The sequence below is a fragment of the Ostrea edulis genome, chromosome 6 (genome assembly GCF_947568905.1).
Source record: "Ostrea edulis chromosome 6, xbOstEdul1.1, whole genome shotgun sequence".
In the NCBI taxonomy this organism is placed as follows: Eukaryota; Metazoa; Mollusca; class Bivalvia; order Ostreida; family Ostreidae; genus Ostrea; species Ostrea edulis.
This window is the reverse complement of record NC_079169.1, coordinates 26,770,425-26,790,452: the sequence shown is the minus strand read 5'-3', so window position 1 is coordinate 26,790,452 and position 20,028 is coordinate 26,770,425. Positions and strand designations below refer to the sequence as shown.

The window sequence follows — 20,028 nt, the reverse complement described above, 5'->3', positions numbered from 1 at the left end:
TCCTAAAAAATCAATGACTTATGCTTTAAAGGATGTGCTTACTGAAAAGAAATTATGTAGGGTTTTAAACTTCCTGATAATGGGTGTATAACAAACTGTTACAAACTTAATATTTTTATGTTTGTACTTATTACAACCAAACTATGCAAATGCATCCATGTTTTCGTTTGTGTCAAGTGTCCCTCTGAACACGGAAATGTAATCTAAGTATTTGTCTGTATAAAAAAAACTATTCGTGAAATCAAAACTTGATAGGTTAATATGAATTTTGAATCACTTATTGATTTAATGGAGTGAAATGAATAATCCATAATGTTTAGTAATAATGTGATAAGTATGACCTTTGAACCGTTTTGCTATCTGAGGAGAAAAAATACACGCATCATCCTAAAAAATCAATGACTTATGCTTTAAAAGATGCACTTACTGAAAAGAAATTATGTAGGGCTTTAAACTCCCTGATAATGGGTGAATAACTTGTTAGTATGGGAAGTAGTCTTCCTGTTTAATGAGATGACGAACACTCTTGTTTATGTCATGAAGTACAGATTTACATCTTATTATCCACTTTTGTTTGTTTGATTGATTGGGAAAGAGAGAGAGAAAGATAGGATGAGAGAGAAAGAGAAGATAGAATGAGAGGGAATGAAATAGAAAACATGAATGCAGATACTGCAGAAATAACGTTTCAACCAATAATAATTGCCCTAAGTAAAGGAAATTCACCCTGGTCCGGGGCTGAATTCTGGAGAAACAAATAAACTAAGATCATACAAAATACACTCTGAATTTTAAAAATATTTTATCATTAAAGCATTTGTATCATATAATAAGATAGATGCCCTAAAAGTACATTCTCTGTTATGAGTTTAACATATTCAGTATTTCTTCACCTATATGTTAACCATGTCATTCCTGATCAGTTCTCTTAAGTGAGGGGACATGTTTTCACCTATCAGACTAGGATTTTATTTTTGTACATGTTGTTTGTCATTTAAGCACTTTACATGTCATTTTGCTGTGACTTTGGGTTCGGCACCTTTGGGTATAAGAGTGCTCTTGGCTATTTGTATATCTTTATATAGCTGATGCACATGTCCTCTCATTTAGTAATTGGTCCACTGAATCACAATTCCGTTCGGTCCACTGAATCACTGAATTTTGACTCCATTCGGTCCAGTGAATTCTGACTCCGTTTGGAGTTAATATGGGAATCTTAGACAGGAAATGCTAAGATACATATATTATACACAGCTTGTGCATATTGAATTTAAACATCCATCAACTGAAGATACTTAGATTTCTTAGATAAAAATAGCTCTTTCTTGGGGATATTTTACTTCACCATTGCGCTTTATACGCCGAGGTGCATTACTGTATTAAAATAATACACCATAAAGAATTTAAAAATCGCGAAGTGTGAGACATCAAGAATGTTTTTTTTTTTCATGTCTATATAATTTGAATAGACTTGAATTGAGTATTTACGCATTACTTTGTATCAATGTGTATATTGTAAAACTTGTGAGGGGATAGATTAAGAGGATGAACAATCTTAACTCCCGGAGGAAATGACACTAAAGCCTCTAGGACACACTGCGCATCGTTAAACATACACATGATTCAGATTCTGTGGATTTTATCAACACAACATTGTATTCCAAAAGTGATTGAAAAAGATGCGCAAAAAAGATCTTCTGTGACATTCCATTCGATTTGAAGAATTGTCAGAAGGAAATGACGATGGTGGTTTATTGACGATCGAGCATTTGTAAACATAAATGCAAATAGACCCTTATATCTGTTGAGAAATCTTGGAACGGAGATTAACTCTGAATTTCCATTGTAAATGATTGCATGAATTTTACTGCCTCACCATTGAAGTTAAAAACAAATTAAAACAAGGAAGTCGAGATCTTTGAAGTACTAGGAAATTTGAATGTTGTCTAACTTTTAAAATTCTGATGTACTTACGGTTCAGTCTTGAAGGGACACTTTGTGATGAGGAGCTTGTGAAGTTATGATTAGCTACACCATGTTTTACCTGACATTTGTGATAACTCTTTGTGTCTACCTGAGATGTACAGGTAAGTGACCTGTTTAGGTGCCACATACAGGATATTTACAGTTGTACATTACAGAGCATGACGTGATATTTATTTGTCCAGGAGGAATATAAAAATACGGTATAAATATGTCATTTTGTAATTTGTGAATCGACACCCACTCAGTTAATTTAAACATTACAATATGACAAATCCATTGAGATCACAGTATACCCACGATGTTGGACACATCAAATGAAGTAGGATTTTTCCGGTTTACGTGGAGTTTTCTATTATTTAATCAAACAACAAGTGGTCATGCATTCATGCATGAAATGTACAAATAAAACTACGTTTTTTGAAGGATTTCAATTTTTGGATAATGTTTTGGTCTTTAATTTATAATGCAAAAATAAAGATGGTTTTATGAGAAAATTTTATGATAGATATAGATTTCTAGCAATATCAAAATATATACAAATAGTTTAACAAAATTCTGTAACAATCTGGATATCCTATGACCCTGATATGTGCGTTTATGTCACCAGATCGTGAACATAAGTGTAAGTAAGTTACAGACCAGTGGATAACATTCATAGCGACAATCTGTAAGCTAATACGTGAATTACATTCATAATGACAATCTGTAAGCTAATACGTGAATTACATTCATAATGACAATCTGTAAGCTAATACGTGAATTACATTCATAGCGACAATCTGTAAGCTAATACGTGAATTACATTCATAGCGACAATCTGTAAGCTAATACGTGAATTACATTCATAGTGACAATCTGTAAGCTAATACGTGGATAACATTCATAGCGACAATCTGTAAGGTAATACGTGAATTACATTCATAGTGACAATCTGTAAGCTAATACGTGGATAACATTCATAGTGACATTCTGTAAGATAATACATGAATTACATTCATAGCGACATTCTGTAACCTAATACGTGAATTACATTCATAGTGACAAACTGTCAACTAATACGTAAATTGTATTGAGAGCGACATTTTGTCAGATTATACGTGAATAATATTCATAGCAACAATATATCAGCTAATACGTGAATTACATTCATTGCAACAATCTATCAGCTAATACGTGAATTACATTCATAGCGACAATCTGTAAGCTAATATGTGAATTACATTCCGTGACAATCTGTAAGCTAATACGTGAATTACATTCATAATGACAATCTGTAAGCTAATACGTGAATTACATTCATAGCGACAATCTGTAAGCTAATATGTGAATTACATTCATAGCGACATATTGTAAGCTAATACGTGAATTACATTCATAGCCACATTCTATAAGCTAATACGTGAATTACATTCATAGCGACAATCTGTAAGCTAATACGTGAATTACATTCATAGCGACAATCTGTAAGCTAATACGTGAATTACATTCATAGTGACAATCTGTAAGCTAATACGTGGATAACATTCATAGCGACATTCTGTAAGATAATACATGAATTACATTCATAGCGACATTCTGTAACCTAATACGTGAATTACATTCATAGTGACAAACTGTCAACTAATACGTAAATTGTATTGAGAGCGACATTTTGTCAGATTATACGTGAATAATATTCATAGCAACAATATATCAGCTAATACGTGAATTACATTCATTGCAACAATCTATCAGCTAATACGTGAATTACATTCATAGCGACAATCTGTAAGCTAATATGTGAATTACATTCCGTGACAATCTGTAAGCTAATACGTGAATTACATTCATAATGACAATCTGTAAGCTAATACGTGAATTACATTCATAGCGACAATCTGTAAGCTAATATGTGAATTACATTCATAGCGACATATTGTAAGCTAATACGTGAATTACATTCATAGCCACATTCTATAAGCTAATACGTGAATTACATTCATAGCGACAATCTGTAAGCTAATACGTGAATTACATTCATAGCGACAATCTGTAAGCTAATACGTGAATTACATTCATAGCGACAATCTGTAAGCTAATATGTGAATACCATTCATAGTGAAAATCTGTAATCTAAAATGTGGATAACATTCATAGCGACATTCTGTAAGATAATACATGAATTGCATTCATAGCGACATTCTGTAACCTAATACGTGAATTACATTCATTGCAACAATCTATCAGCTAATACGTGAATTACATTCATAGCGACAATCTGTAAACTAATACGTGAATTACATTCATAGCGACAATCTGTAAGCTAATACGTGAATTACATTCATAGTGACAATCTGTAAGCTAATACGTGAATTACATTCATTGCAACAATCTATCAGCTAATACGTGAATTACATTCATAGCGACAATCTGTAAACTAATACGTGAATTACATTCATAGCGACAATCTGTAAGCTAATACGTGAATTGCATTCATAGCGACATTTTGTCAGTTAATACGTAAATAACATTCATAGCGACAATCTATGAAGTAATACGTGAATTACATTCATAGCACAGGCACTTGTTTCATACACGAGTCCCCTTCCTAAATAATACCACAAGATGCCTAACTGTAACTAGATTTCGGACACATCTCGCTCCAAGTCTCATTTTACGATTAGTTCGATATTCATTCTCACTTTTGTGATATAAGTCGCTTTAATAGACATTGTCCATGCTGGTATATCGTTTTCAACACCTTACACGAAGCCCCATGTCTATAAACTACTTGTTTATTCATCGATTCCTATCGTTTAACATTTTCAGACGATCCATCTACTACAACAACTTCCGGTTTGAGATCTACGGACAGATTTTTTTTTTATAGATATGAAATATACTGCTTGTGAAAAATAAATAGTAATTATTTTATGGAATAATATAATTTTGGGGGCTATGTAGGACTAACATAAAAGTAATTGAGCTCTGTTGATAAAAAAAAAAAAAGACTTTCGTTTAAACTTCAATTTCGTGACGTCACGACATGGTAGTCAGACCTTGTTGGTGGGATTGTTCTAAATATCGGTAAGATATGTCCGTTGTTGGATTGTTGCGACGGAGTTTAGACCTTTGAAGCGACGGGTGAGAAGGAAAATCCTTTCTGATCTTAACCGTGTCCGAGAATAGGTTTGTTTCGGCGAATTTAATAATAAAATAGGACTCAAATCGAGTATTGATTAATTTATATATATATATATATATATATATATATATATATATATATATATATTCAGGGGCGGATCCATCAATCACGGTTAGGGGGCGCAACTTCATGAGACAGGGGGTCTTGGGGACGCCTTGATACCCCCAGTGGGCGGTTTAGTGCGAAACCCTGGTGGGGGCCCAGGAAGCGAAGCTCCCGGAAGCTCCTGAAATTTACAGATTTTATAGGGCCTGAAAAATGTTCCCTACATGTATATAGTCATTTCTACCATTTTCTATCTGCCTTGATAAGGTGAAATTAATCAAATGACGAAGGGTTTTTGGAACAAATGTAAGTTCTCCAATAAAAGTAAATAATTCAATGAATCAAAAGATTTTGTCATTTTTCTCCGAGAGTGGAAGAGATTAGTGCTTCTATTGTCGTTTACATTTTTCTAAACAAGAGACCACGGTTTACCTTCAATTTGAAAAGTTATGGGGAGGGGGGCAAGCTGCGCCCCTCCCCTTAAATCCGCTAATGAGATATGACAAAGTTGTTGCTGTTATGGACGCGGTTTTTCCATCGTGAATCAATGCTCGATCGATTTCCTTTACTAAATGACTACCTTTTACCGGTACCGCTCTGCCTCCAAACCAGTATGGAATGGCCATTCTTCGCCTTGTCGAAAATCAGCTGTTGCGTTGTTGTCAACGACATGACGTTTACCTTTAAAAAGGCCGGGAGTAACCTAGAAAATTTTACACCCCTACAGCAATTAAGCATATATGGCAAGAGGGCAGGGCTTAGCAGTGTTATCAGAATAAGCAGCAATCTGATGCTTGACTCTACACGTGCTCTGTAGCAGACGATATTTTGAACAGGGAGACTGGCATGATTTATCAAAATAAACTAAAGTTTTCCCGCATTTTTGTACCACTCTGCTCGATCTGTGAGGCACTGAAAGGCTATGTTTTTACTTTAACAAAACTTCACCCTAGGAACTACAAAATAAATTGATCATTGTTTTATCCATGTCTTTTAAAACATGTAGTTTTTTTTATAATATACACAAATATTGGTATATATGATATACTAATACTTATGATTTTCCTCTTGGTACCTTTCAATTATGAGAAGAATTTAGGGGGAAATTGTAGCTGTGCAATGGAGGACATGTGCATTGAAGGGTTATTAAGAAACATTTTGTCCATTATGATATTTGGAGACCTATACTATCTGTGATTGTCTCTTTTGACATTGTAATGTTCACATGTAAGAGTTCAGATTGAGAGTAATTTTAGAATGATGGTTGATCAATTGGACATTTGTCATCATTGGTTAGAGACAATTAATGGGAGTTACACAACTGGCCTAGGAGATTGTTGCTTAATCAGACAAACATCATGTTTGACATTATTCGAGAAAAGGTACCAGCAATCCTGCAAAACTCTGAAACAGTGATCAGACTGAACAGTCCTAATGAGTTATTTTCATAAAGTTAACCAATTTTTTTTAATGGAATGTGATTATATATTATTAAAAAATAAAATTTGGATTTACCAATGATATATGAGTAAGTACTTTTTTTCCACGTTATACAGTGATTTGATTACATGTTGCCTTTGGTGCAATCCCTCTTATCTAGAACTAGACAAGCATGCTCCTGCAATATGTGAGTCAACATCCGGTGTAAACAATAACAAAAGATAATCACACCCACAAACTGCCAATCTCTAGTTTGAAATACAAATTTAGCCCTGCTTCAGATTTTTGAGGCCAAAATTAAAACTTCATGAGAATTTATATCTAAAATAGATATGGCCAATATATGCACATTTATGAGGGGAACAAGCATACCTATTTTAAAATTTCAGTACAACAGCTTAATCTTTATTTTTGCAAAATAAGTGCTGCAATCTGAATGTGACCAGAAAATTCATATATTCCACCATTTTCACCGATTGGCTGCTTTCATACCTAATTGCCGGCCTTTAAGTTTGTGAGTTTACTTAGTAACCAATCAAATTAGGTTCCAATGTTTTAATCTTACGACCGGAAGTTGTTGTAGTAGATGGATCGTCTGAAAATGTTCAATGGGAGGAATCGATGATTAAAAAAGGAGTTTACAGACATGGTGCTTCGTGTAAGGTACTGAAAACGATATACCAGCAAGGACAATGTCTATTAAAGCGACTTATATCACAAAAGTGAGGATGCATAGCGAACTAATCGTCAAATGAGACTTGAAGCGAGAGGTGTCCGAAATCTAGTTAGGTACCTTATGATATTATTTAGGAGGGGGGACTCATGTATGAAACAAGTGCTTGTGATTCATAGTGACAATTTGTAAGCTAATACGTGAATTACATTCATAGTGACAATCAATGAGTTAATACGTTAATTGAATTCATAGCGACAATTTGTCGGTTAATACGTTGTAAAGATAGCTTTTCAACATTTTTATCTAATTTATGTCCATTTAACTTTCATGTCCATTCTACAATGTCAAATCGATATCGCGATGTGTACAATGTCAAGTCGATATCGCGATGTATACAATGTCAAGTTGATGTCACGATATCTTAGAATGTCAAGTCGATATCACTATATCTACAATGTCAATTCGATATCACAATGTGTACAATGTCAAGTCGATATCACAATTTATTATATAGCTAATAAATAGTCTAATATAAAGTCTGCTTAAAATCTAGAGGATGTTAGCGTTCAATATCCTGAGAATTTATTGAACGCTAACTTTGCATGACGTAAATTGTATGCGCCCGAAACATTCCGAGTATGAGCGTTCAATATTGACGTTACCGTAACGACGTAAACAAGCCAAAATGGAAGACGACGGTCCTCCGAATCTGACAGAGCCGGTATTTGATATTTACTTAAGCAAAATGTTTTACTGTACATAAATTATGATGTCCCCATTTACAAAATCAGTTTACTTCATGCATTAATGACGGGTTAAATATTGAACAGTTAAGAAATGCATGCTGATATTGCACACCACCTTAGATGCCAATATTGATGAATTCTCGTCTATTTTGGAGTATTTTGAGTGAAAAGGGATATAATTTAACAACTAAATACTTTAGCTATATAATAAAAGGATTATTGAACTTATATAGGTGAATATTGGCACTCGTTGGCTGTCAAAATGCACGAGCTTGCGAGTGCATTTTTACAGCCAACTCGTGCCAATAATCACCTATATCAGTTCAATAACCCTATAGTATACAATGTCATGTCGATGTCACGATATCTAGAATGTCAAGTCGATATCACGATGTCTACAAATTTGAAACGATATCGTGTTTACCTCTTTCACATGGTCGGCATGTATTTAACATTGTCGATATCACAATATCTATGTATACTATTCACATAAGTTCATGCTTGCACTGTACTCTTCGCCTAAATTGACGCTTTTAACCCTTGTAATCTGTCCAAAACAAGAAAACCTAACCCTAATATCTATAGCATTATTAAAATGCTAAGTTAACAAATTTTTGCATATACCTAACACAATAATTCTAAACAATTAATGGTTAGTAGTGAGAGTAAATGTTCGAATTATAGCATGGTAGGACAAAGATTAAGTTCAGGGTTTCATTTTAGGTTAGGAACAGCAATACATCTTTAGGTAAAGATTGATATCTATTCCAATTATGGAAAATGATTAGTGACGGTATTGAAGTGAAGAATTGTGGGTAAGGATTAGTGCCGGAGTTGTTGAGTAGAATTGTGGGTAAGGATTAGTGTTGAAGTGTAGAATTATGGGTAAAGATTAGTAACGGTGTGTGGGTAAGGATTAGTGTTGTAGTTTAGAATTGTGGGTAAGGATTAGTGTTGTAGTGCAGAATTGTGGGTAAGGACTAGTGTTGTAGTATAGAATTGTGGTTAAAGATTAGTGTCGGTGTGTGGGTAAGGATTAGTGTTGTAGTTTAGAATTGTGGGTAAGGATTAGTGTTGTAGTGTAGAATGGTGGGTAAGGACTAGTGTTGTAGTTTAGAATTGTGGGTAAAGATTAGTGTTGTAGTGTAGAATGGTGGGTAAGGACTAGTGTTGTAGTTTAGAATTGTGGGTAAGGATTAGTGTTGTAGTGTAGAATTGTGGGTAAGGATTAGTGTTGTAGTGTAGAATTGTGGGTAAGGATTGGTGTTGTAGTTTAAAATTGTGGGTAAGGTTGTAAAGTAAATTTATGAGTCATGATTAGTGTAAGAAAGAACTGGACATACCCTACAAGTGGTGGATTACTCCTGAATTCTAATGCAATACTTAGTATTCAGACAATGAGTTTGTACTCGTATGATTAAGGCGAGAGTTATAGCTTCTCGCTATATATCTGATGAAAAGGTGATAATAACGAACAATGATCAGTCTCATAACTCTTATAAGAAATACAGAAGCAAGTGTTGGGCAAGCACGGACCCCTGGATATACCAAAGGAGAGATTAGGTGTGTAGGAGGAGAAAACATCCCCTGTAGAGCGGTCACATCCGCCCTGAGCCCTATATCTTGATCAGATAAACGGATTAATCCGTAGTCTAAATCAGTGTTTAAAGAACGGCTTAACAGTTGGTATTAAACACATCAGACAGCATTTGTCCAATGGCAGGTTGTATACACAAACTATATCGTTATAACGACCATAAAGTTTGCAAAAACGAGACTGTTGAAACTTCTGTAACATCAACTTGTTTGCCAGTAGCCTGCCTTGATTTAAAAGTTGGTCATTCGTACAACAAGCTCTTGCGTATCGAATTAGTTGAAAAAAATAAACAGTATATGCAGGTGATAATGGAATATTGCCACATAAATACACAGAAAAAAAGAGTACTCTTAATAACTTGTGATACGAGATCGGAATATCTTTTATGTTTTAATATAGTTCCTCACTGAATCAAACAATCATATTCAGTGGTGGATTTAGAGGGGGCGCATCCGACACACACCCCCCCCCCTTAAAATTTTCAAATTTAAGGTAAATCGCTGTATCTTGTTTCGGAAAATGTACTAAACGATAAAAGAAGGAGAAATAAATGACAAAATCCTTTTATTTCTTGAATTACTTTATTGGGAGAACTTAATTTTTTCCAAAAACCCCTTAAGATTTGGATCATTTTATTAATTTCATCTTATCAAAATGATAGAAAATAGTACAAATGACTTGATAGGAGAAATATTTCAAGCCCCATAAAATCTGGACCCACTGCCTCGTAAAGTGGCGCCCACCGTAACCACAATTCCTGGATCCGCCCCTGATATTGATGCCGTTTAGATCTTGAGCAAGCTTTCAGAAAATGCAGAAAAATCAAAGATTATGGTCACGCTTGGAACATAGCTAGCAAAACATCAGGACCCGGGATGTTCAATATGGACATGAACGAAAATGTGAAGATAGCGAACAGTGATCAATCTCATAAATCCTATAAAGGTGAAGATAACGAACAGTGATCAATCTCATAAATCATATAAAGAATGCAAAATTAAAGGCAGAGCAAACACGGGTCCCTCTTCTCACCAGGTGTGCCACCAGGTGCCTGGGAGGAATAAACAATCCCTGTTGACCGGTAACACCTGTCATGAGTCATATATCTTGATCAGGTAAACGGAGTAATCCAAAGTCAAAATCAGAACATAAAGAACGGCCTAACAATTGGTATGAAACATGTGAAACACTGTTTTGTAAATTCCAACTTTTCTGGCCCATTGGTTCTTAAGAAGAACTTTTTAAATGACCTCACCGTTTTTGTCTTTTCTTGCTTATCTTCCCTTTGAAGGGGACAGAGCCCTTTATTTGAACAATCGTGATGATTTGTGGCAAGTTAAGATTGTATTCGTGTTTCTGGAAAAGAACATGGAAATGTGAAACGTTAACGACAACAGACGACAGACCGACGAAAACAGCTCACTAGCATTTAGCTCTGGTCAGCTAACAACTGAAAACAGATTATGTGTGATAGTGGGTGTCCAACAAAAAGTTACGAGAGTGAAGTGTTTGTTTTCCAGAACTGCTAATGATAAAATAGTGTTGACTAATTGTAGCTTTAATTTTGGCATCAAGAAATAAGCACATTTATTTGTCAAAAAGCATTGTCAGTATGATATGTTCAAAAGCATTCTTCTTTTTGAAAAAAATATCACCATTTATTTTGCTTAATATCAGGTAGTTGATTTAAAGTTAAGATTTTAGATTTCAATTTAACCCTCGGTGTTTTTTAAAGGTTGTAGTATAAAAAAGGAGAGACATACCGATCTGTATCGGAGACTGTTTACAAATACAAAACACTGTCCTCATATAGCACTCTCTCTCAAAAATGTTCTGTATCACATATGTTGAATGTTGTGTCACAATGTACATTTCAAACATTTTCAAACATAATCAGTTTCAGAAAACCAATATGTATTCGTCGACATGAACAAGACCTGGACTGATGCAATAGAATTCTGTCGAGAAGAAGGAAAAAATTTCTCTGCCCTTGACGAAGAAAATATTGAAGTTGTACTGCGGGAATGTGTAAAGAATGACTCCGTAGATTTGTGGACGAATACTTACAGGCATACCTCTCCATATCTATCTCTAACAGGTACCTCGGATAATAAATATGTGATAAAAATGTTATCTGCAGACTATGATAAACAAAAAACCTAAACTAGAAAAAGGCTTTTCAATAGTGCCACACTGTCCTTGTCGTTTTCTTGTCGCTGTGGTAGTACTGACGTTACGGTACTACATGTTTCTTTTTTTCATATCAGGTACTATCGTTCTAACAACAGTCACTTCGCATAATGCTGACTTTTATTGAAACCATACGGCCAATCAATGGATGAAATTTACATGGTAGATCAAGCGAAGTGACACGCTGTTATCGGAACGATAGTAGGTTCTCCAATGTCGGTGACATTTCACAGTGCTCATCACTTCACTACTGTAAAGTACAATTTTTTGCGATTGTATGGGTCAAAATGTGAAGTGGTGAAATATCAATTTCTTGTGGTGTGTAATTCAAATGAAAAAGTATTTTGAATTCATGTCATAAAAAATTGTACATGTAGGGATTTTTTCGCTTATTTAAACATTTCTAAGAGAGAAAAAAAAGACAAGGCCATTCGGGAGCCAGATTCCTTATCGTTCAACTTTACGAATCTAGACGACCTACCCGAGAATTTTGGCGCGTTTGTTTATACATTACGAATTACGAACCATAGAGAAAATTTATCTCATGATACAAGCTTTTGAAACTTACACGCCTCTAAGTATGCTAAAAGATTTTCCCTTATGATTCATGTCGCCTTCTTTTTGAGTGGATCAAATATCAAAACCTGAAGTTATGTCGCCTATCAATAAAACGACAAGGATATTGTAGTTCTGTGATGAATGGTATACAGTTATTGACTGGGTTCGAGGACAACAGCTGTTTTGTTTGACCCGAGAACGGGTCTGTTGCCAGAAGCCGTAGGCTGAGGGCAACAGATCCGTTCGAGGACACAGTCTTATAACTGTTTTGTTATACACTTTCAATTTTTAGGATGTTTTACTAGATGCACATGGTTTGTTGACTTTGAACTTTTAACATTACGTGACAGAAATTGTATATATTTATCAACGCATCCACTAGTTTAAAAGAAAACCTACGTAACATCCTAATTAATAATCAATAATTACATTTTTCGTGTTTCTGTTCTGCGTTCCATCTAATAAATTCTGTATCTACATCAGTCAAACCAGAGAACCTCGCCATTACCTAAAGCAAAGCAACAGACTGAGAACCTCGTGACTTACATAGCCAATAGAAATAAAGCAGATTATTGCCCGGTCAACAGTTCGTAAACTGTTGACCGGTCAATAGAACACGAGTGTGAGAATTGGTTTAACAGTAAAAATGTTACTTTTAAATCGTATTAGTTTTATATAAGAAATATTTTTAGGTGTATAACAATAAAGATTAATTTAACGGTATAAAATTCAGTTATGAGATCGGAATCATAACAACTCTTAATCCAGTTGACATGGGATTTTTCTCTCGTAAAACAGTTTATTGAATATCATAGCCTGGTGTTAATACATATGTTTATTACTATTAGGCTGTTTTGAGGTTGATGACAGCATGGATTTTACTACACTGAGCAGCTCCTCGGTAGTGGACTGCCAATATCACTGTAGAAATAGATCGACATTTGCAGTAATGGTAAGTTAATGATAATAATCTTCCATATCAAAGTGTTACAAGATAAACTTCAAAGATATAAATGTCATTCAAGTTTTAGAAACTGCAGTATTCAATGAGAGAAATCTTATAATACACCTGAACGGAATTTTGTATGTACATAAAGATGGACGGATCCAACAGGGGTGCTTAGATATTGTTTTTAACTTGCTAATCATTAATCAATGTTTTCTGGGGAGCGAATTAGGACACGATCTATTCATTCAATGGACTGATCCACCTCTGACGAAATGGTTTGTTTTTCAGTATCAACTCAAAATCGGACTCTATTTCGCGTTGTATCACACACTAGAAAGGAACAATTTTAATCACTTTTATTGTCCCCAACATCAACTTTAATCACAATATTTTCTCACATTCTCACCTATGTGAGATCGACTTTACCCATGTGAGACAACCATGTGAGATTTTTCTATATCATATACCTAGTAGTGTATCAGCCCTGATACACCTATCTTGGCTAGGGTGAGACAGCTGCAAGTAGGTAGGGCTGTCTCGCCCTAAGGGTCGAGATATCTCTGTCTCGGCCCGTTCGTTGTCAAGGGGCTGTCTCGCCCTCAAATTTCAAATGGCTATTTCTTCTTTAATCTTTTGAAATCTAACATAACTACATGAAAAAATGATGTTAGACACAATTTTTTTCAAATACAATACTTTCTTCCACGACAAAATTTAATTTAAGCAGAAAAATTAAATAAAAACGTTTTCAAAAACAGCGCTAAATTGTAGCGAGTATCTAAGCAAAGGGGGGTAACCCAAGTAACAATTGTTTATTTAGAACAATAACACGTTTAACTTCATTTAAAAACAATCAACGTTCTAGGCGACAGAAAACAGTAGGGGGATTATGGAGGGTGATACTGAAGCATTTTCAGAAATTCCCGGTCCTAATGGAGATAAAAAGTTCATTTACGGCAATTTTGATGTAGAAAACTGCTTTAAAACGATTTCTGAAATCTAAAATCCCAAGGACTTGGCAATCAAACGAGAAAAGCAGAACCATTATCTTCCGACGTATTTCAACTACTTATAGATGCTAAACAGATGGGAAACGGTAAAAAAAAAAAAACTTATTTCAGTATAATGTAAAATTCCCTAGAGCAAAGAAATAGCAGCATCAGATCTGTAAACATTCCCGTTCATAAGATGACGCCACGTAAACAAAGTTCTACAACTCTTACAAATTATATGAAATAATAAAAACGGGCGAGTTTGGTAAATCTGAAAAAAAGAAATAAAATAATTCACTTATTTCCAATTTTAGTATTAATTAGCAAGCCCCTAGGAGCTGCTTAATAGTATATACATGTACATGAACAACACAGCAATAGATATGACGAGTTTCTCAGCCAAGCAGTTCAGTTATTATAATTGAATCGTCAAGATTCTAAACCACATGAGGGGATGTCCATAATTAATCATCCAATTATCGTGAACAGCAATGGAATAAAGCTACAAAACCCAGACTTTAGCATGTTTCACAATGCCAATAGTACTGGAAACATAACCATTAAAGTAAACTCACTGAAGGAATAAAATAGTCCAATATAATTGTACAGTATACCATGTATTTATGCTTGGGTCAATACCTCCCCACCCCAATTTTCAATTTTTTTTATCAACTTGTTGTGTTTTAGGTATATGATATAAACAATATCACACTCTAATGTTGATCTTGGACCTGGGATTGCCCTTCGAGTGATCTTGGCCCTCGCCCTACGGGATCGGGCCGAGATCAACTCTCGGGGCCAATCCCAGGTCCGAGATCAACATTAGAGTGTGATATTCTATATGTCTCACACTGCTGCGACGTCATTTGATTGTGACGTCATTTTTCTATGATTTACGTTACACGGCGAAGATTTACGTTACACGGTGAAGTAAAATTATTTTGCTTTGTTATCTTTAAGTTTTAATGTATATAGCTTTCTGTTGGACAACCTTGGGTTTTTTAGTTTACACTTACAGTGTAAACCATTTTCGGGTATCCTCTTTCTGCCTATCTAATTACTTTTAGCATCGAATTTGAAATGAAGAATTTGATAATTTAGAATTTTCTCAAAGCTCCTAAATTTATGCACTAAACTATAGGTAAAATGTGAGAAAAGTAATTCTTCATTATTTACTCGTGTGGGATAGGGAAATTCCACCTCTGGAACAAGATTCGCAGTCTAGGACTCGCCAAAGCCTCGTCCTAGACTGAGAATATTGACCCCTCGGTGGAATTTCCCTATCCCACACTCGTACTAATAAAGGATTCTAATATGTTTTACGGCGTGACCGTGTTTGAGGGCGAAGCAAACAAGTTTTGGCATTATTATCTATATCCAAAACAGGACAAAACCAACCCGAAGTTAGCACGCGGACGGAGCTGTATCAAAGCATCCTAATTTTGGACATTTAATCCGCCTATATATTGAACGCGGGAAATATAACGCAATCGATGTAAACAGTAAATTGTGACGTCATATTCAGCGTCGTTATTTAGCAAATTTACAAACATAGCGTTTGAACCACTACAAAAAACATGGTGTTAATCGTGGAGTGATCATATATGATTAGGAAAATAAGATTTACATGCTTTTACGGATTTTATGTAAAATCTCAGAACGACGTGAACTAGGGTAGACGAGATTCAAAATGGAGGAATACATGTCCACGCGCTAATATTCGAATCGACGCCATTGGTACCAAACTTTTCAAGTTCCATAGGTATGGTTTAATTTTTCACTATTTTCCTTTTAAACATGTATATACGTGTTACCTATAGGGAGAGCTCCGCTCTCACGGCCCTTCGGGCCGTGAGAGGGCTTCGCCCTCTATTAATCTCTCTGTTGTCCAATAAATCACAATGTTATCTCTCTGTTGTACAATAAATAACAATGTTATCTCTCTGTTGTCCAATAAATAACAACGTTATCTCTCTGTTGTTCAATAAATAACAACGTTATCTCTCTGTTGTCCAATAAATAACAAAGTTATCTCTCTGTTGTCCAATAAATAACAACGTTATCTCTCTGTAGTATAATAAATAACAATGTTATCTCTCTGTTGGCCGATAAATCACAATGTTATCTCTCTGTTGTACAATAAATAACAATGTTATCTCTCTGTTGTCCAATAAATAACAATGTTATCTCTCTGTTATCCAATAAATAACAATGCTATCTCTCTGTTGTCCAATAAATAACAATGGTATCTGTCTGTTGTCCAATAAATAACAATGTTATCTCTCTGTTGTCCAATAAATAACAATGCTATCTCTTTGTTGTACAATAAATAACAATGTTATCTCTCTCTTGTCCAATAAATAACAATGTTATCTCTCTCTTGTCCAATAAATAAGAATGTTATCTCTCTGTTGTCCAATAAATAACAATGCCTTTATATCGTTATCGTTTACCGCTTTTCCTCCGCCTATGTGTTCAATATATTGCTTACTTTTATTGTGCAGTTAGATATATACGTGTTCAATATATTACTTACATTCATTGTACAGTTAGATATCTCTACGTATTCAATATATTACTTACATTCATTGTACAGTTAGATATCTCCACGTGTTCAATATATTACTTTCATTCATTGTACAGTTAGATATCTCTACGTATTCAATATATTACTTACATTCATTGTACAGTTAGATATCTGTACGTGTTCAATATATTGTTTACATTCATTGTACAGTTAGATATATCTATGTTTCATTATATTGTTTACATTCATTGTACAATTAGATATTTGTACGTGCTCAATATATTGTTTACATTCATTGTACAGTTAGATATCTCCAGGTGTTCAATATATTGTTTACATTCATTGTACAGTTAGATATATCTATGTTTCATTATATTGTTTACATTCATTGTAGAATTAGATATTTCCACATGTTCAATATATTGTTTACATTCATTGTACAGTTAGATATCTGTAAGTGTTCAATATATTGTTTTTATTCATTGTACAGTTAGATATCTGTACATGTTCAATATATTGTTTACATTCATTGTACAGTTAGATATCTCCAGGTGTTCAATATATTGTTTACATTCATTGTACAGTTAGATATCTCTATGTGTTCAATATATAGTTTACATTCATTGTACAGTTAGATATCTCTATGTCTTCAATATATTGTTTACATTCATTGCACAGTTAGATATCTCTACATGTTCAATATATTACTTACATTCATTGTACAGTTAGATATCTCTACCTGTTCAATATAGTGTTTACATTCATTGTACAGTTAGTTATCTCCACGTGTTCAATATATTGTTTACATTCATTATACAGTTAGATATCTCCAAATTTTCAATATATTGTTTATATTCATTGTACAGTTAGATATCTGTACCTGTTCAGTATATAGTTTACATTCATTTTATAGTTAGATATCTCTACGTATTCAATATATTACTTACATTCATTGTACAGTTAGATATATGTAAGTGTTCAATATATTGTTTATATTCATTATACAGTTAGATATCTGTAAGTGTTCAATATATTGTTTACTTTCATTATACAGTCAGATATTTCTGCGTGTTCAATATATTGTTTATATTCATTGTACAGTTAGATATCTCCACGTGTTCAATATATTACTTACATTCATTGTACAGCTAGATATCTCTACATGTTCAATATATTGTTTACATTCATTGTACTGCTAGATATTTCTACCTGTTCAATATATTGTTTACATTCATTGTACAGTTAGATATCTCTACATGTTCAATATATTGTTTACATTCATTATACGGTTAGATATCTTCACGTGTTTAATATATTGTTTACTTTCATTTTACAGTTAGATATCTCTGTATTCAATATATTGTCTACATTCATTGTACAGTTAGATATCTACGTGTTCAATATATTGTTTACATTCAACGTACAGTTAGATATCTACGTGTTCAATATATTGTTTACATTCATTGTACAGTTAGATATCTCTACATGTTCAATATATTGTTTACATTCATTATACAGTTAGATATCTCCATGTGTTTAATATATTGTTTACTTTCATTTTACAGTTAGATATCTCTGTATTGAATATATTGTTTACATTCATTGTACAGTTAGATATCTACGTGTTCAATATATTGTTTACATTCATTGTACAGTTAGATATCTACGTGTTAAATATATTGTTTACATTCATTGTACAGTTACATAGCTCTACATGTTCAATATATTACTTACATTCAGTTTACAGTTAGATATCTCTGTGTTAAATATATTGTTTACTTTCATTATACAGTTAAATATCTATACATGTTAAATATATTGTTTACATTCATTGTACAGTTAGATATCCACGGGTGCAATATATTGTTTACATTTAACATACAGTTAGATATCTACGTGTTAAATATATTGTTTACATTCAATGTACAGTTAGATATCTCTACATGTTCAATATATTACTTACATTCATTGTACGTTAGATATCTCTACGTATTCAATATATTGTTTACATTCATTGTACAGTTAGATATCTCTGTGTTCAATATATTGTTTACATTCATTGTACAGTTAGATATATCTACGTGCTCAGTATATTGTTTACATTCATTGTACAGTTAAATATCTACGTGTTCAATATATTGTTTACATTCATTATACAGTTAGATATCTCTACATGTTAAATATATTGTTTACATTCATCATACAGTTAGATATCTCTGTGTTCAATATATTGTTTACATTCATTGTACAGTTAGATATCTACGTGTTCAATATATTGTTTACATTCATTGTACAGTTAGATATCTCTGTGTTGAATATATTGTTAACATTCATTGTACAGTTAGATATCAGCACGCGTTCAATATATTGTTTACATTCATTATACAGTTAGATATCTCTGCGTTCAATATATTGTTTACATTCATTGTACAGTGAGATATCAGTACGCGTTCAATATATTGTTTACATTCTATTCTTTCTGAAATTCTTTCTAAAATTATACCACCGCGGTCGTCTAGAGGTTAGAGCGTTTGTCCCGCATGTGGAAGGCCGGGGTTCGAATCCTTGCCGCGACAGACTTAAGTCGTTAAAACAGGTAGGAACAGTTCCATCGCCAAACGCTCGGCATCAGGTGTGAATGTCACGGGTCCTCAGAAATAACCTTTTAAACGGACGTCCCGTGTCACAGTAGGTGTGGCACGCTAAAGAACCCTCACTGCTCAATGGCCGTAAGCGCCGAGCATAGGCCCAAATATGAAGCCCTGCACCGGTCTGATGACGTCTCCATGCAAGGTGAAGATTGCGAACAGTGATCAATCTCATAACTCCTATAAGCAATACAAAATAGATAGTTGGGCAAACACGGACCCTTGGACACACCAGAGGTGGGATCAGGTGCCTAGGAGGAGTAAGCATCCCCTGTTGACCGGTCACACCCGCCGTGAGCCTTATATCCTGATCACGTAAACGGAGTTATCCGCAGTCAAAATCAGTGTTCCAATTACGGCTTAACAATCGGTATGAAACACGTCAGACAGCATTTGACCCTATGCGAGGTTGTCTTGACGAACTAGATCGTTATAACGACCATAGAATTTGCGAAATGCTGACTTCAATCGAGACTGTTGAATTCCCTGT

At 34.1% G+C, this 20,028-nt stretch overlaps 1 protein-coding gene across 2 annotated transcripts in view; it reads left to right on the top strand.

Moving 5' to 3' along the window:
- The first annotated feature begins 475 nt into the window (after positions 1 to 475).
- LOC125648686 (uncharacterized) overlaps positions 476 to 20,028 on the top strand; it is a 57,565-nt gene continuing 38,012 nt past the window's right edge. For both annotated transcript variants that reach the window (XM_048875693.2, XM_056142206.1), the window contains exons 1-3: positions 476 to 2,087; positions 11,572 to 11,772; positions 13,271 to 13,374. In XM_048875693.2, the coding sequence (XP_048731650.2) occupies positions 2,021 to 2,087; positions 11,572 to 11,772; positions 13,271 to 13,374 (372 nt within the window). In that variant the 5' untranslated portion in view covers positions 476 to 2,020. The remainder of the gene's footprint in view (positions 2,088 to 11,571; positions 11,773 to 13,270; positions 13,375 to 20,028) is intronic.